We start from the raw sequence: 27356 nt of genomic DNA, 5'->3' as shown, positions 1-27356 counted from the left end.
TGTCTTTATATAATATTGGGGTCGGAGTGGAGGAGGGGTGCATCAGGACAGTGTAGTGACACAGAAAGCAATGATTGTTTTTTTACATTTCAATTTGAAACTTCATTCATCCAGGTTAGTCTCAGTAAGATGAAATCTAGATGAAAATAAGACTTTTTGTTCCCTGATGGGGAAATACATTTCCTTTGGTGCTTTGATGCAGACTTCCTGAAATTGTCTTCTTAAATGTTTTTTTAAATTTTTAAATCAGGAGAACTAGGGCTTCCTAATCAAGGCTGAGGTTAACCTCTCTTAGCACGTCTGGGAGAACCAGTTCAGATGGAACCGTGATCCTACTGCTTGTGTATAGCGTAATAAGTGTAATTTTGAGTAAGGAAATATTCATTCCAGATGTTAAAAAAAAAAAAAGTTTAATCCAGTCAAAATACTAAGTAACTTAATTTTGTCGAAATGAAGGGGTCTGAAATGACTGATTGTTAAGCCAGAGTGAAAGATATCATAACTGTAACAACATAGAGAACCGTACCTCCAGTACTTCTCTATGAGAAGACTCTTCCTCTAAGGCAGTCCACTGTTACAATCCATTTATACAGTAATTCGTTCCAACAGCAAGAGGTCAACAACAATACAACATTACAAGAATCCTTGCTGCTTCAGTGCTTTGTCCTGCATGGCTTTGTGTCAGCAGGGTCAAGCAGAGAGTTGCATGTGGCTACTAATACAGTATTTCATTTTCTATTCTATTATTTTCTATACCATTCTATTCTATTATTTTCTATTCTGTTCTATCATTTTCTATACCATTCTATTCTATTATTTTCTATACCATTCTATTCTATTATTTTGTGTTAATGATATCAGCAAAATAACTTACACAGCATCCAGTTTGGTCCCGTTGAAAGCATGATGTTGAATGTCGGTGAAGCCATTACTGTACAGCATCCTGGAAGAGAATAAACACATCAGAAAACATTCATAACAGTAACATTTACTAAAGTCAAAACTGTTATTTTATGCACCAACCCACTGACTAACTTTGAATCTGTCTGGTTGTACAGGTCCTATTAAATCAGTAATGCCAATTCCAGTTGTTGAATAACATGTATATTTTTTGTGCTGAGGATTTGCCTGTGTATGCAATTCAGTGACCAAAATCACTACAACATTTTCTGTAAAATATTTCACTGTGTTATGTTCTCCCCAACAAAATTGAACCACTTCGGTCGATGTATTGGTTAGTTATGTCCTGAATCAGTTTGTCAATGTGACCATGGCGTTGGCATCTAATGTAATGGTCTTTTCTCACCAACAGACATTTGTGAGAACATCTCTGTGCTGGTCACAGCACTCTCAGACTGCAAGCAAGGGTAATGTAATGGCCTATAGTCCACAGTGAAGACACCAGTGAAACTGTAGCGCTATGGCTGTGTACTCACACTGTCAGCACTTGGTTGGTAATACCGCGGAATGAGTTTGCTGGGACCTCGGATATATAGGGATGATCAGCTATTTCACTGAGGAGATACAAGAGGAAATTAGGTGGTGTTGCAAATACACTACCGGTCAAAAGCTTTAGAACACCTACAAGGGTTTTTCTTTATTTTTACTATTTTTCTACATTGTAGAATAATAGTGAAGACATCAAAACTATGAAATAACATATATGGAATCATGTAGTAACCAAAAAAAAAGTGTTAAACAAATCAAAATATATTTTATATATTTGAGATTCTTCAAAATAGCCACCCTTTGCCTTGACGACAGCTTTGCACACTCTTGGCATTCTCTCAACCAGCTTCACCTGGAAGGCTTTTCTGTTGTTTTGTTGGCTGCTTTTCCTTCACTCTGCGGTCCGACTCATCCCAAACCATCTCAATTGGGTTGAGGTCGGGGGATTGTGGAGGCCAGGTCATCTTATGCAGCACTCCATCGCTCTCTTTCTTGGTAAAATAGCCCTTACACAGCCTGGAGGTGTGTTGGGTCATTGTCCTGTTGAAAAACAAATGGTAGTCCCACTAAACCTGAACTAGATTGGATGGCGTATCGCTGCAGAATGCTGTGGTAGCAATGCTGGTTACGTGTGCCTTAAATTCTAAAGAAATCACAGACGGTGTCACCAGCAAAGCACCCCCACAACATAACACCTCTTCCTCATTGCTTTATAGTGGGAAATACACATGCGGAGATCATCACGTCTCACATAGACATGGCGGTTGTAATGAAAATTTGGACTCCAGACCAAAGGACAATTTTCCATCGGTCTAATGTCCATTGCTTGTGTTTCTTGGCCAAAGCAAGGCTCTTCTTATTATTGGTGTCCTTTAGTAGTTTTTTCTTTGCAGCAATTCGACCATGGAGGCCTAATTCACACAGTCTCCTCTGAACAGTCGATGTTGGGATGTGTCTTTTATGTGAATTTATTTGGGCTGCAATTTCTGAGACTGGTAACTCCAATGAACTTATCCTCTGCAGCAGAGGTAACGCTGGGTCTTCTATTCCTGTGGCAGTCCTCATGAGAGCCAGTTTCATCATAGCGCTTGATGGTTCTTTGCAACTGCACTTAAAGAAACTTTCAAAGAAATGTTCCATATTGGCTGACCTTCGGGTCTTAAAGTAATGATGGACTGCTGTTTCTCTTTACTTATTTGAGCTGTTCTCGCGATAATATGGACTTGGTCTTTCACTAAATAGGGCTATCTTCTGTATACCACCCCTACCTTGTCACAACACAACTGACTGGCTCAAATGCATTAAAAAGGAAAGAAATCCCACAAATGAACTTTTAAGAAGGCACACATGTTAATTGAGATGCATTCCAGGTGACTACCTCAAAGCTGGTTGAGAGAATGCCAAGAGTGTGCAAAGCTGTCATCAAGACAAAGGGCGGCTATTTGAAGAATTTAAAATATATTTTGATTTTGTTAACACTTTTTTGGTTACTACAGGGTTACTACAGGATCCCATGTGCTATTTCATAGTTCTGAGGTCTTCACTATTATTCTACAATTTAGAAAATAGTTTAAAAATAAAGAAAAACCCTAGAATGAGAAGGTGTTCTAAAACTATTGACCGGTAATGTATACAAAACCTCGTCTGATTGTAGAACAAAAGGAATGGAATGCCACAGAATGGAAAATAGCATCTCCTAGCACTATAGTACATCTCCTAGCACTATAGTACATCTCCTAGCACTAACCACTGGCACTATAGTAACCACTGGCATTAGACGACAGGCGAGACATAATGGATTGGAAAATCCTTACTATAAGTAAGACAACTCTTTAGAGAGAGGACATGATGATGCTTCTACACTCCCCTACATATAGTATGTGTTTTGGACAGTATAGCTACATTCCTTAATTTGGCTCTATACCCCAGAATTTTGGATTTGAGACCAAATGCTTTATATGAGGTGACAGTACATATTTTCACCTTTTTTTAAGGGTATTTTTATACTTATCTGTTTAACTGTTTTGAAATGAAAGCACTTTATGTATATAGTGTCATGAGTATTTGAACAAATTCACTTCTAGTTTTTTACATTTAGTCAAAAGTTTAGTATATGGTCCCATATTCCTAGCACGCAATGACTACATCAAGCTTGTGACTCTACAAACTGGATGCATGCGTTTCGGATTAGGTTGTGCCCAATAGAAATGAATGGTAAATAATGTAGTGTTATTTTGGAATCACTTTTATTGTAAATAAGAATATTTATATTATATATATTTTTATATATCTAAATACTTCTACATTAATGTGGATGCTACCATGACTATGGATAATCATGAAGGAATTGTGAATAATGATGAATGAGAAAGTTAAAGATGCAATCATTTTTATTTAACTGATCATGCCCCCTTTGGGTGGGGTATGATATGTATGCCACTAACTTATTCACTCATCATTATTCACAATTCACTCATGACACATATGTGTTCAGAAACATATTATATTCTTATTTACCCACAACGTGACTCCAAAATGACACAATACAACATTTACCATTGATTTCTGTTGGGCACAACATAATCTGAAACACAACCAAAACAAACTGCAAATGCATCCAACAAGTTTGTAGAGTCTCAAACTTTTGACAAAATGTGATACACTATAAGTGTATTTGTCCAAATACTTATGACACCTTCAAATGGGAGGACTAGATACATAAAGTGCCTTCATTTCTAAATCGATTAAACCGATATGTATGAAAATACCATTAAAAAAAAGGTGACATTCTGTACTGTCCCCTCAAATGCTATTTTGTATAGAGTACAGAGCTTAATTAAATGTTGTAGCTTCACTGTCCAAATAAATACGTAGAGGAGTGTGTGTGTGATGGCAGTCTCATAAAATAGATTTAAACCTCAATCGACTTACGGATAAAAATGCCCTTATTTTCCACATTTAGTATGACAAATGACTGAGGTATTGAATGGAATACTGGAATGTATAGAAATACTACTGAAATATGGAATGTTATATGGTTGTAATATTTGTGAGACAGTACCTACTTGAGTATAGTGCTAACAAAGGTAGTGTGTGTTAGTAATGTAGTTTGCTTACAGTATAAAGTTCATATCATCTGAGTGGATGTTGGTGAGATCAGGAAAGAGGGTGAGGCCAGTATTGAAAATACCCCTAGAAGGAACCAAGAGAGAGATGGTTAGACAGCTGGCAGGCGATGACCAAGCAGACTATCCCAATCAAAACCAAGAGAGAGATGGAAAGATAGCTGGCAGTGACCAAGCAGACTCCCTCACCAATCAAGCAACCACAGAGTATAAAATATAACATGACAGTGCCAGCACTGGCATATACAATAGGAACCTTTTAAGTTGAATAGATTGGAAATAATTGCTCAATTATTGCCAAAGCCAAATATTTCAAGACAATTCTCATCTATTGTATCTTGTGTTAAAGTAACGTTGTCAGTTTTTCACTTACATTAACGTTTTCAAAGCCAAGATGGTTTTGATTTTGAAAAAAAATGCTTATAATACACGTAGGATTTCTAAATGAGCTCACAGGTATTTCAGGTTTGGAAGGTTCTTAAATGCTTCTGGGTCGATGTACGACAGACTCTTTGCGTTCCGGATCTCTCTGAAATGGAAAACACAAATACACCTTAAAAATTACAGTAAACATGATGTTTTCCAGTTTGAAATGTACTTCTGTGTATCCTAGGATTAAGTGCTCATACATCCTTTGCTTTGCTTAGTAATTTGACATTCCTGTGTCACTGAACATACAGGACATGTTGTGTAGTATATAGGGTTGTATTCATCCCCGCTAGTCCTTTACAGTTTCCTTTCATGTTCTCTAAAAGTCAAGTACGTGCTTTAGGTTCACTGACACACACACATCAAATCAAATCTTATTGGTCACATGCTTCGTAAAACAACAGGTGTAGACGAACAGTGAAACGTTTACTTAGATGCACACACACACCCTAAGACCCCCCCCCCACACACCCTAAGACCCCCCACACTCACACACACACACACACACCCTAAGACCCCCCACACTCACCCTAAGACCCCCCCACACACACACACCCTAAGACCCCCCACACTCACACACCCTAAGACCCCCCACACACACACACACACAAAGACCCCCCACACTCACCCTAAGACCCCCCACACACACACCCAAAGACCCCCCCCACACACACACACAAAGACCCCCCCACACACACACACACACACACACACACACCCCACACACACACACACAAGACACCCCCCACACACACACACACAAAGACACCCCCACACACACACACAAAGACACACACACACACACACACACACACACACACACACACACAGAGTGCTGACAGAAGAGGGCAAGGTGCATGTCTGTCTATCGGAAAGACCAGGAGGAAAATCTCCAAAGTCTCCACATACATCCAACCCTGGAAGTCAAGGTTCAATTAACGTTTCATTCGTGTGTTGACTCTGGTGCACCCATCGGCCAAAGAGAGGGCCAAGGGGGGCTCTCCTCTTTGCTTGTCTAACCCATGTGGTGTGGATGAAAGCTGGGGAACGTGTGATCCTAGCCCTCCTTCACACACCTAGGTAACCGCAATCAGCACCTTAGCCAACATGTTCTGACCACTGAGAGTCTGAGCCACTGTGTGTGTGCAGTGAACAGCTACCTTCCAACCTCCACCCTACTTCGTCCTCCACTACCTCCCTCCCTCCCTGCCTCTCAGTCCCTGAGTTGGTGTGTCTGTGTGCAGTGAACTGCTACCCTACACCCTTCTACCCCATCCCACTCTCCACCACCTCCCTCCCTCTCAGAGCCTGTCACAGTGGGGACTGTGCTGATGGACATCAATGGAATACGAGATAAGGGGAAAGTCAGTGTTCTGTACTATTGTGATGAAGCAGCTTGATTAGTCTTGACGCAAAGCAAATAAATGACCTCATCCCATGCAACTTAGCGGTCAGACCTGAGAGAGAACATACATCAGACGCAGATATAGAGACGACTAAGGCCATTACGCAAACCAACTTGCTGTTTATGAGACGCCTCTACAGCAGCTCAGGCATGGATAGGAAAACCACAGACTGTTGGCTGTCCCTCTCTCCTAACATCCCCAGTTGCACGCTGTTACGTCTGTCTGTTTAGACGCAGACCTAGCGATGATGGACAGGAGACCGATACTCTATGTATCAATTATTCTCTCCAACGTCATTATGTCAGAAGGCACTTCGCTAAAGTGCTGCCCCAGAGTAAGATGGGACGGCAAAAGCCACGCTCTTCAGATGTCATGAAATGTTGTCGTCAACCGTAACTGTTATGGAAACGCTGTTGGGTAACAGGTCTAGAATATCTGTTGACCGTGTATGCATATGCTGGCGTTGGCAATGGTTTGCGGCATGGAAGGGGAGAACACTATTTACGATCGTGAAAATAACAAGGCAAATTGGTCTAACTTCCTCACCATAATGTGTTTAATAAGAGTCATTATTAGAAAAAAAACACTCCCCTCCATATGTATTTGGACAGTGAAGCAAAACATTTTGTGAAGCTCCAGCGTTTTGGATTTGAGATCAAATGTTTCATATGAGGCTACAGTACAGAATGTCACCTTTTATTTGAGGGTATTTTCATGACTTCTTCAAATGGGGGGGACTAGATCTATAAAGTGCTTTCGTTTCTAAACATTAAAACAGATTTGTATGAAAATAGCGTCAAATTAAAAAGGTGACATTATGTACTGTCGCCTCATATGAAACATTCTAGCACAAATCTAAAATGCTGGAGTATAGAGACAAATTATTTTTATCTTCACTGTCCAAATACATATGGAAGGGAGTGTACGTATCCTCTACTCACATGTGGGTAATTTTCTTTAGATTGTAGAAGGAATGCCTCTCAAGTCCTGCCAGTGTTACGTCCACTGATATGTATCTGAAAGGAATAAACCATCATACTTTCATATAGGGATTTTCAACATACAGAAAAACATACGGTATCTTTGTAAAATATATCTTTAATGTTATTACTCTTTCCTCCACATTCTTTACACACATGGTTTTACTGTGTAACATTTGATCAAATACAATTTTTTAAAAAAGGTATTGCTCAAACATTCCAATTATTATACAACGTGATTTACTGTCATCTACACTCCTTTCCGTATTTATTTGGACAGTGAAGATCAACTTTGTATACTCCGGTATTTTGGAGATCAAATGAGGCGACAGAATGTCACCTTTCATTTGAGGCTGTTTTCATACATATCGGTTGTACTTTTTAGAAATGAAATCACTTTATGCATCTTGTCCCCCCCCTTTGAAGATGTTTTTGTCATAAGTATTTGGATAAATTCACTTATTTGTGTATTAAAGTAGTAAAAAGGATAGTATTTGGTCCCATATTCCAAGCACGCAACAACAACAGTGCATTCAGAAAGTATTCAGACCCCTTGACCTTTTCCACATTTTGTTAAGTTAAGCCTTATAACAAAAATGTTTTTTTTAAATCCCTCAATCTACAGACAATGCTCCATAATGACAAAGCAAAAACAGGTTATCAATTTTAGAAAATGTATATACAAACCCCCTGTAAATATCACATTTAAATAAGTATTCAGTATACTTTGTTGAATCACCATTGGCAGTGATTGCAGCCTCAAGTCTTCTTGGGTATGACACTACAAGCTTGGCACACCTGTATTTGGGGAGTTTCTGCTATTCTTCTCTGCAAATCCTCTCAAGCTCTGTCAGGTTGGATGGGGAGCGTCACTGCACAGCTGTTTTCAGGTATCTTTGATCGGGTTCAAGTCCGGGCTCTGGCTGGCCCACTCAAGGACATTCAGAGACTTGTCCCGAAGCCACTCCTGCATTGTCTTGGCTGTGTGCTCCTTCCCCAGATCTGTGCCTCGACACAATCCTGTCTCTGATCTCTATGGGCAGTTCTTTTGACCTCATGGCTTGGTTTTTACTCTGACATGCACTGTCAACTGTGGGACCTTATATAGACAGGTGTGTGCCTTTCCAACTCATGTCCAATCAATTGAATTTACCACAGGTGGACTCCAATCAAGTTGTGGAAACATCTTAAAGATGATCAATGGAAACAGGATGCACCTGAGCTCAATTTCGCGTCTCATAGCCGTCTGAATACTTATGTAAATAAGGTATTTCTGGTTTATATTTTTGTTATAAATGTACACATTTAAAAAGTAACCTGTTTTCACTTTGTCATTATGGGGTATTGAGTGTAGATTGATGAAGAAAGAATATAATTGAATCTATTTTAGAATAAGTTTGTAACGTAACAAAATGTGGAAAAAAGGCAAGGGATCTGAATACCTTCGAAAGGCACTGTACATCAAGCTTGTAACTCTACAGACGTGATGGATGCATTTGCAGTTTGTTTTGTTTGTGCTTTGGATTACATTGTTCCCAATAGGAACTGAATGGTGAATAATCTAGTGTCATCTTGGAGTAACTTTTATTGTAAAAAAAGAAAATGTTTCTGAACACCTCTACATTAATGTGGATGTTACCATGATTATGGATAATCATGAATGAATCGCAAATAATGATTAGTGAGACATTTACAGAGGAACAAACATCATACTGCCAAATCAAATTCTAACATCTCACCATTACCAATAACAGGAGAGGCTAGCATTTTTGTGGGGGTATGATCTTTAATGTGGGGGTATAATCCATAATCATAGTAGCATCCACATTACTGTAGAAGTGTTCAGAAACATTATTTTCTTACCCTCAAATAAAAAGGTGAGATTCTGTACTGTTGCCTCAATTGAAACATTCAAAATACTGGAGTATAAACCCAACGTAAAAAATATGTTAGCTTCACTGTCCAAATAAATACGGAGGGGCGTGTACCTGAACCACTGTGAGAAGTAAAGCTACTAGACTAATGATCCTCAATCCAAAGCCAAGCTTTAGCCTCAGTCCTATAGTCTTAACCACCCACCTCTCCCAATGCCTTGAAATGTATGGGTAATTTAACAGGTATGTATGCACCCTACATATCCATTACCCAGTCATCAGTACCACTGCTTTTACTTGTTATTACTGACTAACTACTGTGTAGGTCGTGTGTAGTCTAATGGCATATAAAACAAACAGACAGATTATGAATCTATATCAGAAATGGAATGAGTCTCTTCATTGTGAGAAAGCAGGGTTAGTATTCAAAGTGCAGTGCACTAGACTAGAATTGCTCCTGATTGCTATTAAATACTATTTACATGCTGCTAAATTAAAGGGGGTTAAACAAGTACTGCCGGTCTAGACTGTCAAGACTACAGGTTAAAAAGGGTCTCTTTTCCAGTATTCTGTGGCAGGTGGAAGCTTATTGTCATGGGTCGTGTCCTGGTGGCAGAACTGGGCAGCTGCCAAGTCAAAATGGTCTATGTAGTAAAACTGTATGATATATATTTCTTTTTTAACTTTTTGATCTTCATTTAAGGTTAGGCATTAGGGTTAGCAGTGTGGTTAGGCATTAGGGTTAGCAGTGTGGTTAAGGTTAGGCATTAGGGTTAGCAGTGTGGTTAAGGTTAGGCTTAAAATCAGATTTGATGACTTTCTGACTGTGCCAGTTAGCAACCACTCAGCAGAGCTGCCCCCAGAACAAGATTGATGACGAAAACCGCTAACCTGCTATTCTGTTGGGCAATATAGAGGTGTGCTGGGTGAGGCTGGGGAAAAATCTCCTTTTGCTCTCTCTCGCTCTTATTTCCTCATGTAGGACTTGGACACAGCCACCGGCCTCAGGCTGGGATCAAGGCCTAGCTCGTGTATATTTTCAGAGAAGTTGTCAAAAAGAACTCAATTTCAAATTTCAACATTTTGGCTTGGTGGATACCCTTTTCCACCTTCTTCTACTGAGTTTATACTTTACCACATCATCTAACCCGTTCCCTGAACGAGGTACCAATCGGTACAGCGACTCCACCGGAATACCTTGCCGATGCCTAGGCCCTTGCGGTGGGAATGCTGACATTCCTATTCTAGGACCGCATTAGCTCTTCCAACTGTGATTAGTAGACAGCGGTGATACTAAACAGAGAACAGATCATCTGCACAAGTGGAGGAGAGGACAGAGAGAGTGAGAGAGAGAGATTTTTTTGGGGGGGAAGAGAGAGTGTGTGGGGGGAGAAAGAGAGAGTGTGAGGAAGCAGAGAGCGAGAGGAGGCTTGAAAAAAAGGCTTGGATGCCTGATCCCAATTTTTTGGATCAGAGGGAGGATAATAGACAGGTGGATGATGTGGAGTCGGGATATTAAGAATTTAAATAGCTTAGTGGCTTAATGAGGGGAGAATTTGTGATGATGATCAGAGAGATAGAAAGAGAGGGACAAGGAAGGGTGTAACGGTGAAAAGAGACTGTTTGTGCTGATGGTGATTCACTCACATCCTTGAGATGTTGACCAGGTTGGAGAAAACATCTCCTGGCACTGATGTCAGACGTGTCTCCAGAAGCCATCTGGAAGAGACATAGAGGAGTACTGATCAATGTAAAGTTTACAGATCCATGTCAAATTGACAGATCCAACACAATCAAACACTCAAATCGTGCAAAAAGTATTAAGAGATTTTGTTCATTTTTGTGTTGCTTAATTCGTGTGAAAAATACACCTGTTTTGGTGCGACTGAACTCATAGGAAAAGACACAAATATTTGTGCAACCGTATTCATAGGAAAATACATTTTGCGTGGGCAAACTTCAGAGCAAACTTTTCAAAGTTATTGGAGCAATGCATTTTGGGCAATGGTGTTCTACACTGCCTTTGTTGTTGTTAATCAACCAGGTTGTCACTGAAATGAATGCCAATGCTGTGTTCTATGCTTATTTTCACTTAATACGTTGGGATACTGGTGCATGTTGTATTTTATGAGGGTTGTCAGATTGGAGTAAAAAGTAGTATGTCTTTGTGTGGTATTGGAGGTTTTTGATTGGGGAACGGGGATACATTTTCATGATGGGAAATTAGTTCATCAATAAAATATGGGTAAACCTGCAAAAAAAAAATGCAGTTAAAACAGGTTCATGTAAAATAATGAATTCTGTAAAATAATGCATCTGTCCTCGTGCTCCTAGACCTTAGTGCTGCTTTTGATACCATCGATCACCACATTCTTTTGGAGAGATTGGAAACCCAAATTGGTCTACACGGACAAGTTCTGGCCTGGTTTAGATCTTATCTGTCGGAAAGATATCAGTTTGTCTCTGTGAATGGTTTGTCCTCTGACAAATCAACTGTAAATTTCGGTGCTCCTCAAGGTTCCGTTTTGGGACCACTATTGTTTTCACTATATATTTTACCTCTTGGGGATGTTATTCGAAAACATAATGTTAACTTTCACTGCTATGCGGATGACACACAGCTGTACATTTCAATGAAACATGGTGAAGCCCCAAAATTGCCCTTGCTAGAAGCATGCGTTTCAGACATAAGGAATTGGATGGCTGCAAACTTTCTACTTTTAAACTCGGACAAAACAGAGATGCTTGTTCTAGGTCCCAAGCAAACAAAGAGATCTTCTGTTGAATCTGACAATTAATCTTAATGGTTGTACAGTCGTCTCAAATAAAACTGTGAAGGACTTCGGCGTTACTCTGGACCCTGATCTCTCTTTTGAAGAACATATCAAGACCATTTCAAGGACAGCTTTTTTCCATCTACGTAACATTGCAAAAATCAGAAACTTTCTGTCCAAAAATGATGCAGAAAAATTAATCCATGCTTTTGTCAATTCTAGGTTAGACTACTGCAATGCTCTACTTTCCGGCTACCCGGATAAAGCACTAAATAAACTTCAGTTGGTGCTAAATACGGCTGCTAGAATCCTGACTAGAACCAAAAAATTTGATCATATTACTCCAGTGCTAGCCTCTCTACACTGGCTTCCTGTCAAAGCAAGGGCTGATTTCAAGGTTTTACTGCTAACCTACAAAGCATTACATGGGCTTGCTCCTACCTATCTCTCTGATTTGGTCCTGCCGTACATACCTACACGTACGCTACGGTCACAAGACGCAGGCCTCCTAATTGTCCCTAGAATTTCTAAGCAAACAGCTGGAGGCAGGGCTTTCTCCTATAGAGCTCCATTTTTATGGAACGGTCTGCCTACCCATGTCAGAGACGCAAACTCGGTCTCAACCTTTAAGTCCTTACTGAAGACTTATCTCTTCAGTGGGTCATATGATTGAGTGTAGTCTGGCCCAGGAGTGGGAAGGTGAACGGAAAGGCTCTGGAGCAACAAACCACCCTTGCTGTCTCTGCCTGGCCGGTTCCCCTCTTCCCACTGGGATTCTCTGCCTCTAACCCTATTACAGGGGCTGAGTCACTGGCTTACTGGGGCTCTCTCATGCCATCCCTGGAAGGGGTGAGTCACCTGAGTGGGTTGATTCACTGATGTGGTCATCCTGTCTGGGTTGGCGCCCCCCTTTGGGTTGTGCCGTGGCGGAGATCTTTGTGGGCTATACTCGGCCTTGTCTCAGGATGGTAAGATGGTAAGAAGATATCCCTCTAGTGGTGTGGGGGCTGTGCTTTGGCAAAGTGGGTGGGGTTATATCCTTCCTGTTTGGCCCTGTCCGGGGGTGTCCTCGGATGGGGCCACAGTGTCCCCTGACCCCTCCTGTCTCAGCCTCCAGTATTTATGCTGCAGTAGTTAATGTGTTGGGGGGCTGGGGTCAGTTTGTTATATCTGGAGTACCTCTCCTGTCCTATTCGGTGTCCTGTGTGAATCTAAGTGTGCGTTCTCTAATTCTCTCTTTCTCTCTCTCTCTCTCCCTCCCTCGGAGGACCTGAGCCCTTAGGACCATGCCCCAGGACTACCTGACATGACGACTCCTTGCTGTCCCCAGTCCACCTGGCCGTGCTGCTGCTCCAGTTTCAACTGTTCTGCCTTATTATTATACGACCATGCTGGTCATTTATGAACATCTGAACATCTTGGCCATGTTCTGTTATAATCTCCACCCGGCACAGCCAGAAGAGGACTGGCCACCCCACATAGCCTGGTTCCTCTCTAGGTTTCTTCCTAGGTTTTGGCCTTTCTAGGGAGTTTTTCCTAGCCACCGTGCTTCTACACCTGCATTGCTTGCTGTTTGGGTTTTAGGCTGGGTTTCTGTACAGCACTTTGAGATATCAGCTGATGTATGAAGGGCTATATAAATACATTTGATTTGATGGCTTACACTTATGGCACTTCCTAGGCCGTTTCATGATGTTTATTACGTTCGTGTCAATCATGTTATATACTTACAGTAGGCTATTGTAACAAGACATATGCCAGCATTGTAGGACTACTGCCTCTGTCCAGAGGAATACTAGGCTTTCTGGGCAATGGCCGTTAGAGATCACTTTAACCAGGGCTCATCTGTGGCAGAGTCCCCTGTTGCAGCTTTCACTTTCTTCTACGACATTGTTGGCAGTGTTCAGATCACGTCCAGCTTACGTCTAGTTATGTGATCTAGTGGTGGGAAGCGTTCTGTGTTTCAACATTGTGTTGGGTTATTCTTACCAGTGTGGACCCAAAACAAACACATTCTACACATGTACAAACTACCTGTTTAAAGTGTTATTACAACCGCGGTGTTCTGTTGTTACTGAACCGTATACATCTAATAACCTGAGAGTGATCCACATTATATGTGTAGACAAATAATGGAAGTGTGTTATGCAGCAAAACAGAATGAGTAAAAATGACAAAAGAGGGCCTCCCGGGTGGCGCAGTGGGTAAGGGCGCTGTACTGCAGCGCCAGCTGTGCCACCAGAGACTCTGTCGTAACCGGCCGCGACCAGGAGGTCCGTGGGGCGACGCCCAATTGGCCTAGCGTTGTCCGGGTTAGGGAGGGTTTGGCCGGTAGGGAAATCCTTGCCTCATCGCGCACCAGCGACTCCTGTGGCGGGCCGGGCGCAGTGCGCGCTAACCAAGGTTGCCAGGTGCACGGTGTTTCCTCCGACACATTGGTGCGACTGGCTTCCGGGGCTTGGTTGGGTTGGTGCGGCTTGGTTGGGTTGTGTATCGGAGGACGCATGACTTTCAACCTTCGTCCCTCCCGAGCCCGTACGGGAGTTGTAGCGATGAGACAAGATAGTAGCTACTAAACAATTGGATACCACGAAATTGGGGAGAAAAAGGGGTAAAATTAAAAAATAAAAATGACAAAAGAAATCAAGCAAAGATGTACAACTATTTAACCATTTTATTCAACACTACAAACATTTACCATTTCTTGACTTTTGGATAACATGAGTACAAACAAGGTGAGTGTGTGTATACGGTATGTGTGTAAGTGTGTGCGCGTGTATATTATGGTGTGTATTATAATTTCCCATCCTAAAAATGTATCCCCATCTGGTATACACTTAGTGCCAAAATTGTACTGCAGGATTTGTTTTAAACCATTTTAAAATTGTATTTCTATGTCTCAAGTATAGCTAGAATGTCTGAATAGTGACATGATCATCCTGAAAGCCTGAGGGAATTGAATTCAAAATTGGAATTTGTGGAATTGTTGGGGATAATATTGAAGTGGGAAATGAATCATTGGAATTGACCTAACATTGAAATTGAGAGCAATTGAATTATCTCTGAATTTAAAGACTGACCTGGAATTTGAATTGAAATAAATGGAATTTACAAGGAGGGAATTGAATTTGTGGAATTAACCTCAACCCTGTCCTTCTGCTTGTTCAGTCAGTCTGCAGGATCTATAGGCATGCCCTGAAAACACTCATCATACACTTTGTATCCTGTAAACTTGGCGTGCAGCAGAGCAGACAACTATTGAAATTGATCAAGCAGACCATAACGCAAGAGTGCTGAAGACATGGATTAATCTTGGAGTTGAAAAGTAGACCCAACAGTGAAGAGAGAGTGAGAGACATGGATTGGAGACAGAACGAGTACAAGCTCAGGAACACTCCTGTCGATCGCTTTGATTTCAGAATTGTCGGTATTACACATTTGTTATAGAATCAAACAAGATCCTTAACTTACAGCGAAGTCGGCCTCGGCTAACCCGGGTCGGCTCCAGACCAACATTGGTAGATAGTAACCAGAAACATACAGTCTAGGTTCTCTCTCCATGCAATGCAGGGCTGGATTAAAGGGTTCTTTGAAGTGTATGGTGTAAACCCTGTCATAGGAACATGAGGGAAAACAAAAACGTTGGGTCTGAGTATGTAGGAGTGGACCTGGACCTAACCCCTCAGCTCTCAGCCAAACCAAACAATGTCTGGCCCTGCTTACACCTACGACCGGGTGGCTGGGGGAAACACACTGGGTTATAGTGGTTCATTACTAAAAAGTGGTTTATTAGTGGTTTATCACTAGAAATGACCATTGGTGATATTGTTTTCAATATCATTACATAAATATTTGTTTGTTTGTTGTTGCAGTAGCTAATCGCAGCAGCGGTAGCTGAGCTAGCTATTGGACCTAGGTTTTGTTTCAATCTGTAGCGCAGAAGATGCGCACCATAGTGCGATAGAAATTTGAAGGCAATGTTCCCATGACTGCTTTCATAGGAAACGCTGCATATGTCGGATCAATCGGAAAGGACCTTAAAAAAAAGTCAACCGTGCTACAGCGTGGAGTATCAGTAGAATGTCAAGCCTGGAGAAGAAACACTATTGAAATGCTCTTCACCAGGATAAATAGTTCGCTCAGTAGACCATTTCCCAAAAATAATTTCAGCCAACGAAATTGGAGATCCTCTTTGGACTTCTGACTCAGATGGTAATGGAGCCGTATACCCCATAGACCTACTTCAATGTGACTAAGCGTCTGCTCGGAACACCTGCGCTTCTCTGCTAAGCATGTGTGACATTGATCTAACTTCCTTTACCCTTCTCTCCTCCCATTTGACAACTATTTTAACACCAATCTTTACTAATTTGGAAAGATTGTATCGAGACGAGGACGATGGGACAAGGGGGCGGGGGGTGGGAGGGGGTTGGCACGCCAGAACAATTTGGAGAAACAATGGACTAATTCAGTCCTGAGAGCTGGCGGTTAGTCAGGGGGTTGGTCAGTGGTAGCGTAGAGCACGGCAGCTCTTTGACAAAGTCAAACAAACAGAGATACACAGAGCAGACTCCCATCACCATCACAATGTGTTGAGCCATTTCACTGGATACCTATTACTACTATACACACACGCCATAATAAAACCAGTCCAGTGTTACACTGGGGCCACAGAGGGCAGACAATCAGCATCCTACAGGCTTTATGGGAAAATGACTCCCTCAAGTTGTCATTCAAGAGAGAAAAAACCCTCGTAATTTAGAAGGGTGTCAGAACAACATGGCTGGTGTTACTACTAGATCTCTTTCAAGTAGAATGATGGAGCAATACTGGGCTTATTTGTGGCCTTAATGATTTAGCAAGTGACAGCATAACAGTGTACAGCTTCAAACTGTACTCAATCTTAAAATCCTAAAAGTGTCCCTAATCGTGCCAAGTGTAGGCCAGAGGAGGCTCCTTAAAGGAGGAATGGCAGGAACATCCTCCTCAGTAAATTTCATAAAAATAGACATTGTAAAACATATAAGTTATAATTTTTAGATAAAACTACACTAAATATATTCATGTCTCCAAATAATTGATTAAAACACAGTTATTGCAATGAAGGTCTACAGTAGCCTCAACAGCACTCTGTAGGGTAGCACCATGCTGTAGCCGGGGGACAGCTAGCTTCTGTCCTCCACTGGGTACATTGACTTCAAAACAAAACCTAGGAGGCTCATCATGATTCACATCCCCTTCCATAGACTAACGCAGTAATTATGACAGCTTCCGTAGGATGTCCTCCAACCTATCAGAGCTCTTGCAGCATGAACTGAGATGTTGTCCATCCAATCAAAGGATCAGAGAATAAATCTGGTACTGAAAGCATAAGCCACAGCTAGCTAGCACTGTAGTGCTCAAAATGTGTTGAGTATGTCTCAAAGAGAGAGAAAGACAATTTCTTCAAAGATTAAGGAGAAGCAAAATAGTTTAATTGAATTAGCTAGCAAATGCAGCTAGGAAGTTTAGCCTACTCAAACACCTTGCTCAAACAGAGGGATGCTATGTTAGCTAGCTGGCTATGAATATCCAACACAACACTAGAACTCTTCCAAGTCAAGGTAAGCTTTTGGTTTTACTAATTGATTGCCACCGGGGTTTGCCGGTGTAACTGCTACACTGCGTACTAACTATACACTAATGTTACTGCATGATTTTAGCGGGTTTACTAAATTGTTAGTTCTATTAGCTATGTTGACTATGATGTTACTTTCACTAATATGGGGACAACGATGTAGGCTGTGTGTAGTGGTTATGATATGGCTTCGCTTGGAAAGGTTTTTTCGCCTGGTCACATACAGGTAATGTGTTGTGCATTGAAGTCCACGAAGGGAGAAGGTGAGAAGGGGAGAGCGCATAGATGCGAGAAGGAATACGACGTGGCTGCTATGAAAGTGAACTGAGTTTCCGCGTGATCAGGGTTGTATTCATTCCGCTGATTCTGTTGAAAAAATGCTTCTTAAATGGAAGCAAATGGAACGAAAACAGGGATAAACTAACAGTGCCTGAATTTGTCCCATAGAAACTCGTTTGCAACTGTGTGACTAATGAGTACACCCTAGATTAGGTAGATGCAGGCAAGAGTGTACAAGGTGGTATTGAATGTGTCACTGTCTGTCACCTCAAATGTTTCTCTTGACCTGTGTGCACCTACGTTGTAAACCTTCATTCATAGGCTAGGTTGTAGCAACCTCATGATGGGTATAGGGATGTTTAGAGTATCATGTAGTAGCCTAAACCTATCGATGTTACATTGAACTTGATGAACGGAATATGAATGACAGTCATCCAATATGCTATAAGATAAATAAATCCATGCTCGTGAGAAGAACAAAATTAATTGCCCTCCCTCATCTTAAAACAGCACTGACCACCATTGGTGTAGGGCCTAGGCTAAACCTTCAATCTGTACTCTACCACTATCACTGTCTTCAAGTGTTCTATCAAGTGTTAGGTTATGCAGTGCCTGGGCTCAGTGTTTTTCCTCTTCTGTTCGTTGTTCTGTTGCTGTAACTGCATTTTGAGCAGAAAGTAATGAAAAAACTATGAATATTGCTTTTGTGACTATAATGGTAGATAGTTCAGTGTTTAGAATTATTAGTCATGGTAATTTCCTATAATTAATCACACTTCAATACTTCAATTTTTCCCCCCAACCCTTTAGACCCACAGTGACTACTTTAAAAAAAAATCATTTGGGAATCGATTCTTAAGAGCTAAATTAGTCAACCTCACCCCTAATTACAATCTGTGGGATTTATAGACAACGGATACCTGGATCTAAGTAAATTGTAATTCTAGAATGAATCCAAGAATTCCAGTGTTAGGAGACTGAAGAGAGTTATTGTGGGTTTTTCCCCCTCTCTTGAAAAAGAATTGTTCTCCCTAATTATTCTCAAATGGCACTCGCTCTCTCTGGGTGTTTGAGAAATGTGCTGTGAAAAGTAAATATTGTATTCGAGTGCATCGAGCAGGCCCAGCGTCTGGTGTGGGAGAGCTAGCAGTCACGCTACACAGACTTTTAAAGAGTGTCCCTGCTTTCCTTTCCACCGTACCTCTACCTCTTATCTAACTCTTCAACGCATGGACAAGACCTGCAAAAATCCCCCCCCCACACACACACACACAACCTGAATAGAGTACTCTCTGTCTTACCCCTGTGACACACACACACGTGCACTCACAAAGATAAGGTACACACTTTTTATTAGCATGCACAACAAGAAACAATTGACAATGTGCTGATATGTCAACCTCTTGTAGGTATCCAGCAGTCATACACAGAGACTTCTATACTTGAACTATTTCCACAGTTACAACACTGTATATAGACATAAGACATTTGAAATGTCTCTATTCTTTTGGAATATTATGTTGTGTTATGTTTACTGTTCATTATCTATTTCACTTGCTTTGGCAATGTACATACATGCTTCCCATGCCAATAAAGCCCCTTAAATTGAAACGGTGTTCACGCAAAAGAGACAGGGACCTCGTCCCCGCAGCACTAACACAATGGGTTCAGCTCCAACAATGTGCCCCTGTCCGTGTGTACAGTACAACATCTTCACGCCTAGTTGCCAGATGGCTATTTTGGGCTGGGCTTTTTTGGACTATTTTGGGAGATGTTTTTTTGGTCTTTTGTTTCCTGGGGGGCATTGGGCAAACTATGCGAGGGTAAAGAATGCAGTGGCATCGCGGGGGCGTCTGGGCGGCTGAATTAGGGCACTGATTAGAGCATAATTTCATGTGATGGGTGTCCTTGGTAGACCATGAGATGGTGGCTGGGTGAGGAGGGGGACGGTTGAAGAATGGGTAACAGGAATGTTCTGAGCATACCGGTAAAACAAACTGGAGCAGAATGTAGATTATCACACGTATTGTTTAACCTGCACAGCCAGAGGAGGGCTGTAGACCCACCATGCCCCACAAACCCTTGCTCTGCCCATCCCTGATGCCTCCCTATGCCTGGGGGCTGACACAGCAGATGCCCCAGTCACCAGAAGGATAAGAAAGAGTAAGGAATTAAAATGGTCGCTTTTGCACAAAAGCCCACCAAAGATCTCTCCCTCCGCTTTGTGACATCTGATACTCATGAGTGCGTCTCCAGACAACGGTGCTTTACAAATAAAGTTATCATGACGATCATTATCCTGTGAAGTGGATATGACCTTTTCGTCTGCCCTGCTGTTCTCACACAAGACAGGACCAGATCTGTGTCCCAAATATCACCCTTTTCCCTATATAGTGCACTACGGTTGGCCAGAGCCCTATGGTCAAAAGTAGTGTACTTTAGGGAATAGGGTCTCATTTAAGCTGCAGAACAAAGCAAAAATAAATAAATAAATAATCACCAAATCCTGACTCTTTACCCAGAGTCCCTAGCAAAGCCTTACAGAGCCTGGATAGTCTTTCAGTGTCGCAGCGTTTAGGAGATGTTTGCTCTGACATGTGCCGATAAAGGAATAATATGTTAAGGATTCAGTGGCAGAATAGGCCTACACTTTAATAGAGATATTAATATCAAAGCCAATATCCTCCCTTCTCTCTGCAGCCAATACACAATGACAAACCCTAGCACTAAAATGTTATTGAAATGTTTAGGGGAAAAAAGGCTAACTTTTTATAACGCTGAGTCAGAGAAACTGATTTGTTCACTTGTTTAATCAATTAGGATTTTGTCCTTGCACATTTGTAGAATTGTGTTTGAATATATAGTTATACCAGTAACAAACTGCATAATGTCTTTCAATATATGTCTCTGTTTCAATAACATATTTTTACCTTTCCCGTTCTCATAAGCACATATGTAGGCGTATTTCCCTTTAGTGAGGACAGACACACTGCAGACATGACCCAAACACCCTCAAAGCACCATCAGGCTGTCTGATGAATCTTGTCTAAGAGAACCAGTTTGTTATGGTATAAACTCATTAAAGAGAAATGTTTGCCTTGCATCACTGAGTGTGCCAAGGATTCTGTTTTATAAAACTGTTAAATGTTTACTGACTAAAATCATTCTCTTGAAAATAGTAGCCTATCAAGTCATTTAGACGATCTAGTGTTTGATCATCTCTGTGCCAATATACACTACATGTACATACGTATGTGAACACCTGCTCGCCGAACATCTCATTCCAAAATCATGGGCATTAATATGGAATTGGTCCCCCTTTGCTGCTACAACAGCCTCCACTCATCTGGGAAGGCTTTCCACTGGATGTTGGAACATTGCTGTGGGGACTTGCTTCCATTCAGCCACAAGAGCATTAGTGAGGTCGAACAGTCAGCGTCGGCGTTCCAATTCATCCCAAAGGTGTTCGATGAGGTTGAGGTCAGGGCTCTGTGAAGGCCAGTCAAGTTCTTCCACACCAATCTCAATTAACCATTTCTGTACGGAACTCGCTTTGTGGACAGTGGCATTGTGCAGGTAGCCTAGTGGTTAGAGCGTTGAGCCAGTAACCGAAAAGTTGCTAGATCGAATCCCCGAGCTGACAAGGTAAAAATCTGTCGTTCTGCCCCTTAACAAGGCAGTTAACCCACTGTTCCTAGGCAGTCATTGTAAATAAGAATTTGTTCTTAACTGACTTGCCTAGTTAAATAGAAAAATGTTAAATAAAACATTTAAAAAATTGTCATGCTGAAACAGGAAAGAGCCTTCCCCAAACTGTTGCCACAAAGTTGGAAGCACATAATTGTCTAAAATTACATTGTATGCTGTAGCATTAAGATTTCCCTTCACTGGAACTAAGGGGCTCGGCCATGGAGCTACCGACAAACAGTTATTGTGCTGACGTTGCTTCCAGATGCAGTTTAGAACGCAGTAGTGAGTGTTGTGACCGAGGACAGGTGATTTGTACACACTCAGTCCCGTTCTGTGAACTTGTGTGGCCTACCACTCCACGCTTCAGAGCAGTTGTTGCTCCTAGAAGTTTCCACTTCACAATAACAGCACTTACAGTTAACCAGGGCAGCTCTTGCAGGGAAGACATTTGACGAACTGACTTGTTGGAAAGGTGTCATCCTATGACAGTGCCACATTGAAAGTCACTGAGCTCTTCAGTAAGGACATTTTACTACCAATGTATGCCTATGGAGATTGCATGGCTGTGTGCGCAATTTTATACACCTGTCAGAAACTGGTGTGGCTGAAATAGCCAAATCCACTCATTTGAAGGGGTGTCCACATACTTTTGACCATATTGGGTATTTTTTTCTGAAGTTTAATTTCTGAATATATCTCAAAATAATAGAATATACAGGATTGAAGATAAAACTATCGTTTTATCTCACACACACACACCTCAATATCACTGAGACATCAACCCTAATAAGCCTATACAAACAGATACTTACATTGTCTCTGTGCTTGTAGGAAATGTGGGAATGACATCAATGTCAAAGCAAGAGATAGTGTAAGTCTTCCACTCTGAGCATTCGCAAACAGTGGGGCAGGAGTCGGTGTTCCCCAAGGTTTTGATAGGTAACGTGACGAGGGTAAACAGCGCACATGTTATCACCTGCAAGCGGTGTCGGTCGTTTTCAGTCATCTCTTTGAAAAAATATCAAAAGTAATTTGAAAGCACTTCAGACACTGACGAAAACCTTCTCACCTGAAGCCCACGGCAAACTGAAGTTGAACCACGTTACTTTGTTTGTCAGAAATTTCAGCACATGAACTCGACTCGTCCCAGTGCAATTATACTGACAGTTTTCTTATTGGCCACTGACTCTCGGTGTCGTGTGAGAGAGCGGTGAGAGGAGACGCGTGGGGATACTCTCTCTGAGGTGTGGATTTAGTCTCGCTTCTTATGGAGTGGGTCTACAGAGGACTTCTGAGACACTCTTGTGTTAAGTAGGGGAATTTAATATATTGGATTTTCTTTACCTCATGGTCCGTTGGCTATTTTATAAAGTATTTAGGCTATCCTTCCTAGAAATGCAATTTCATATCATAAAGCTCAAGCATCTAAATAACCTAAAAAACACCACATTAAAATCATGATGTGTTTTAATGTTGAGTGTATTATTAGTCTACTCATTAATTGAGCTACTAACCTATTATAATTATTAATTGTCAATAAGTTATAATCATTATAATTTTCAAATCAAATCAAATGTTATTTGTCACATGCGCTGAAATCAACCTTACAGTGAAATGCTTACTTACAAGCCCTAACCAACAATGCAGGTTAAAAAATTAAAATAAATAAAAAATAGCTAAAAAAACAAAACAAGAATGAGAAATAAAAGCAACAAATAATTTAAGAGCCGCAGTAAAATTACAATAGCAGGGCTATATGCAGGGTGTACCGGTACAGAGGGGCACGAATTAGTCGAGGCTATAGATAACAGGCAAATGCTAGCCTACATAAAAAAAGTAAAAAACAAAGTCTTATCTTCTAAGCTTTCTTATCTTCTTATTTATGTCAGTAGCATCCTACTAACTAGACGGGTTGCGCAGTAATCTGAAAGGCGGTCGCAGTGGCGCAATATGCATCTCCCCAGAGCAAGTTTCGGACAATGTAGTTCTCAATAATGTGATTCACACATAATTCCGTCACTGAGGTAACTTTTAAAACTACAACTCCCGACGTAATTTGAAACTGTTCAACGCTTGTTGTCTTCCTGTTCTTGGCGGCCAGTTCAAGTTGCCATAGCAGAGAGAAACTGGCTTGTCCCTCTTCAGTTGTCACTTGCTAAAGTGACTTGTTAACGGTTTCTATGTTGCTAATTCATGCTGGTAAGTGTGGCTAATATGTTGAGAGTGTGTTTAGTTGAGTTAGCTAGCTACCGACGGTTCCAGATAAAACCTGTTTTTAAAAAATGGTTTAGCTAGTCTGGTTTAGCTAGCTAAACTAGCCATAGTTATCCCCGTTATATTAACGTTAGCTAGCCAGTTTTCTATCTGATTTACTAACAGTCATCACGTTAGCTAGCTAGCTTCCAAACTCATAGCTAGTTATACAAAAATGTACAGCTAACTGAGTTTGAATAGAAAACAAGAGCTGTCATAAAGAAGAGATGCAACTAGCAAACGTTATATTTTCCAGCTAGCTAGCTAATCTGATTAGTTAAATTACTAATCAGCGATTAGTAATATCAGCAGTAAAGTTTTTAAAAACATTTTAAAGGCTACTCCTGACCAAAACAATGGAATCCTCCAGCGAGTCAGACACCTTCGACCGGACGAGGGGGCTGAGGTCACGGGGGCGGAATGCCAGCTCTCGATCGCGACGGGACAGTCACAGAACAGGTCCTGATGCTCCAGCCATTTCAGAGAAAATTAACACCTTGGCGAGTACTTTACAGGTAGGCTAGTTTCCCTTTCCCTGCTCATGACAGTCAATAACTGTGCATGCAGGTTGAAACCAATCAAAACCTTTTGAATATTTAGCATACGAATTGTCATTCCGAAAACCATTCCAGGACACTAATAGGAATTTGAACAAAGTGGACCGGATGCTTGGGCAATACAGAGAGCACACAGATGACCAGGCGGAAGCCATGGCAACAGTAAGTAAAACATCAAAAATGTACTGTCTGCAACTGTTTAGTTTAAGTTGCCTACGTCTCGTTTTATACATGAAGGTTGTGTGCTGTAAAACTCAGTCAACGCATTGTCAGAAGTTCTCTAGTACATCTGTCTCTCTATCTCCCCCTTCTTTTCCTCCCTCCCCATCTCTAGTTGAGGGATAATCTGGAGGAGTCTCTCGCTCAGCTGCAGAACCAGAGGCTGCATAGTTCCTCAGGGGTCCGGAGTGCCTCAGCCTCCACCCTGCACACCAGCGACCTGGAAGCTGGCTATGGCTCAGGTGATATATGCTATGTATAATGTCTAGAAGTGAGACCTATGCTGCTGTGTCTCAGTTGGCCAACACTAAGTAAAACAATACCTGACAGACAGATAGTCAAGGTCAAAACACCAGGGGGCAGGTGGAATTAATTTAGAAACTTTACTTATTATAACTGTTTTATTTTGAAAAAATAATTATGTGCAGTTATACATTTATAAAATAGTTATATAGCCCAAAGTTTATTGTGTACGTTTGTAGAGGGCCAGCGCTTCTACCCCACGTCTCCCTTGAAGGACTATGGGAGATCTGAGTCGTCCGGAGAAGGAGGAGCGAGAAGGAGGTCAAGATCAGCTACAGTCCGCTTCAGAGACTCCAGCCTGCCAGATGGGGATGTAAGTCCTGAGACCACCTTATCTGTCAAAGCTCTGCATCTTCAGTATCCCCACTTCAACGCTCACTGTTGTAGTGCAGTTAGAGACAAGAACCAGCAGAGGGAGCATTGTATTGTTTTTGTGCCCTAAAGTTTTCTCGGGAACAGTTGAATCTGTTAGTATCAGCCTATGACAGTGCTATGTCAGTATTATGCAGCCCTTGTGGGCGTTTTAAGTAGTGCAAGTGTTCTCTTTTTCCTCTTCCTGTTCAGGTCCACATCCTGCACCAGTCATTCAGAGACCTGCGCAGTGACCAGCTCAGACTGGGGGACGACATGGACAGAGAAATCCTCAGGAGGAACAGGTAGAGGCCCTGTATTGTCCAAAATGTACCATTCATTCATTAATTAATTCCTGTTTCCCTGTTTCTAAGGTCTGACATTGACACCAGACGAGCCTTGGAGAATCTGTCCGAGCACCTGACGACTTCACAGAGACAGGACTCGGTCAGTTAGGAACATAACAGTAACATAACAGTACTAACACTCACTACTGTAAGTCGCTCTGGATAAGAGCGTCTGCTAAATGACTAAAATGTACATGTATTAGCATCACTGTAAATACATGAATTCACATTAAATACATAACTGTAAAAATGTTTACTCCAACGTTAGCTGCTCCACTCTAGAGGTAATCTTTGAACGCTTAGTGCTGTAACCTACAGTGACTTTCTCCCCCAGGTGTCGTCTCGTGTGGAGAAGCGTCTGCAGGAGATTGAGAGGGAGATGCGTTCGGAGCGACAGAGCGTGTCAGACAGACGACCAGAACAGCGGGGTATCATGTCTGATGAACTGCGGGAGGTGGGACACCTTGACTTCTACCCTTGCCTAATATAACCCACATTCATCTCGCACCATCCACCCCTCTCATCCAAACCATTCTAGCTGTCCTCCCGTCCCTGCAATTAGCCTTTTTCCATGTCAGCGGTGTTGTTGTTTTCAAATTAAGACCAGTCCTGAAAGTTACAGCTGGGGGGCAGTGTTTAGCTATCTATCAGCTCTAATCCTCTCCTCTTCTCTTCGGAGAGAAGCAGTGATACGAGAGGTGGCTAAGTCATTTGCATCTCTTTCCACTGCAGAGAGCCTCTTCTTCTAATGAGAAGCCGGCTGCCACAGGCTAGGGGAAAATAATGTATTTGTTCCCAAGTTAAGGGTAAATAAACAAGAGGAGAAGAAATGAAGAGGAAAATCATCTCTTTTACTAAAGAGACACCGGGCAAGGGAGAGGTCTGCCTGGGTAGTTGTATTATAAGGCTACACTCCAGTGGGCCTACTCTACTCTACTGCCATGTTGTGAATGAATGGATAGGATGAGTCAGTTGGTGGATGGTGCCTTAAGGGGCTGTAATACATCACTAAGCCTTTACAAAACACCACAGAAACAGGAGTGTGTGGGATGGGATGCTAAGCTCTATTAGAAACCCAACACATTGTCTCTTTGAGAGGAGATGGAAGCTAGCTAGCCATTGACTGTAACACCATTACTCATGTTTCTCCTCCTGACTATTCGGTTATCAACTAGCCTAAAGGCTATTCTTTGCCTTTTTCGATTCTCTACTTGCCTAAAGGCTAAAAGGCATGTTATCTCATTTAGTTTGAATGTGATACTACACACTAAATGCATAGTGCTGGGGGTGTGTGTACATGTACGTATCATTCATTACTCTATGTTTTCCTTCTCAAGGCTCTGAGGAGGCGAGAGGCTCGGGACCTGGAAACTGAGGAGGCCGTCAAGAACAAACTACTGAGATCAGAGAGCGAGAAGACCAAGGTGTGTGTGTGTGTGTGTGTGTGTGTGTGTTGGAGGTGCTGATTTTGGAAGTGGGTTGCTCATTTGATTGTTACATGGAGCAGGCCTTTTCTGAAAAGCTCCTTAAATACCAGCCACTCGTATCACGCTTGGACAGACTGGGATACCAATGCAAGTTGGTGGCATTGATATTTGGCAGTCTGGGCCACGTACATAGGCTTACAATACGTGGCCTTCAGATTGCAGGCCTGCCTAAGAGTAGAACAGAACAACCGACTAGGTACTGCTCTGTTTCAGCCG

At 41.7% G+C, this 27356-nt stretch overlaps 2 protein-coding genes across 3 annotated transcripts in view; one reads left to right on the top strand and one right to left on the bottom strand.

The window, feature by feature from the left end:
- The window catches only part of LOC112250461 (thyrotropin receptor-like), a 35782-nt gene extending 12873 nt beyond the window's left edge, over positions 1 to 22909 (bottom strand). Inside the window, exons 1-7 of the mRNA XM_024420634.2 lie at positions 22436 to 22909; positions 10911 to 10982; positions 7351 to 7425; positions 5029 to 5103; positions 4567 to 4641; positions 1437 to 1514; positions 875 to 943 (exon numbers count right to left, since the gene is read on the bottom strand). Of these exons, the coding sequence (XP_024276402.1) occupies positions 875 to 943; positions 1437 to 1514; positions 4567 to 4641; positions 5029 to 5103; positions 7351 to 7425; positions 10911 to 10982; positions 22436 to 22629 (638 nt within the window). The 5' untranslated portion in view covers positions 22630 to 22909. The remainder of the gene's footprint in view (positions 1 to 874; positions 944 to 1436; positions 1515 to 4566; positions 4642 to 5028; positions 5104 to 7350; positions 7426 to 10910; positions 10983 to 22435) is intronic.
- A 799-nt stretch (positions 22910 to 23708) lies between these two features.
- LOC112250460 (centrosomal protein of 128 kDa) overlaps positions 23709 to 27356 on the top strand; it is a 48032-nt gene continuing 44384 nt past the window's right edge. The window contains exons 1-9 of one of the 2 annotated variants that reach the window (XM_024420633.2): positions 23709 to 23822; positions 24214 to 24391; positions 24509 to 24595; positions 24768 to 24894; positions 25135 to 25268; positions 25520 to 25611; positions 25681 to 25753; positions 25988 to 26107; positions 26991 to 27077. In XM_024420633.2, the coding sequence (XP_024276401.2) occupies positions 24233 to 24391; positions 24509 to 24595; positions 24768 to 24894; positions 25135 to 25268; positions 25520 to 25611; positions 25681 to 25753; positions 25988 to 26107; positions 26991 to 27077 (879 nt within the window). In that variant the 5' untranslated portion in view covers positions 23709 to 23822; positions 24214 to 24232. The remainder of the gene's footprint in view (positions 23823 to 24213; positions 24392 to 24508; positions 24596 to 24767; positions 24895 to 25134; positions 25269 to 25519; positions 25612 to 25680; positions 25754 to 25987; positions 26108 to 26990; positions 27078 to 27356) is intronic. The other variant, XM_042321795.1, reaches the window with a different exon arrangement.

This window comes from Oncorhynchus tshawytscha, linkage group LG05 (assembly GCF_018296145.1).
Source record: "Oncorhynchus tshawytscha isolate Ot180627B linkage group LG05, Otsh_v2.0, whole genome shotgun sequence".
In the NCBI taxonomy this organism is placed as follows: Eukaryota; Metazoa; Chordata; class Actinopteri; order Salmoniformes; family Salmonidae; genus Oncorhynchus; species Oncorhynchus tshawytscha.
The sequence above is the reverse complement of the archived record's forward strand: the minus strand, read 5'-3'. Positions and strand labels throughout refer to the sequence as shown.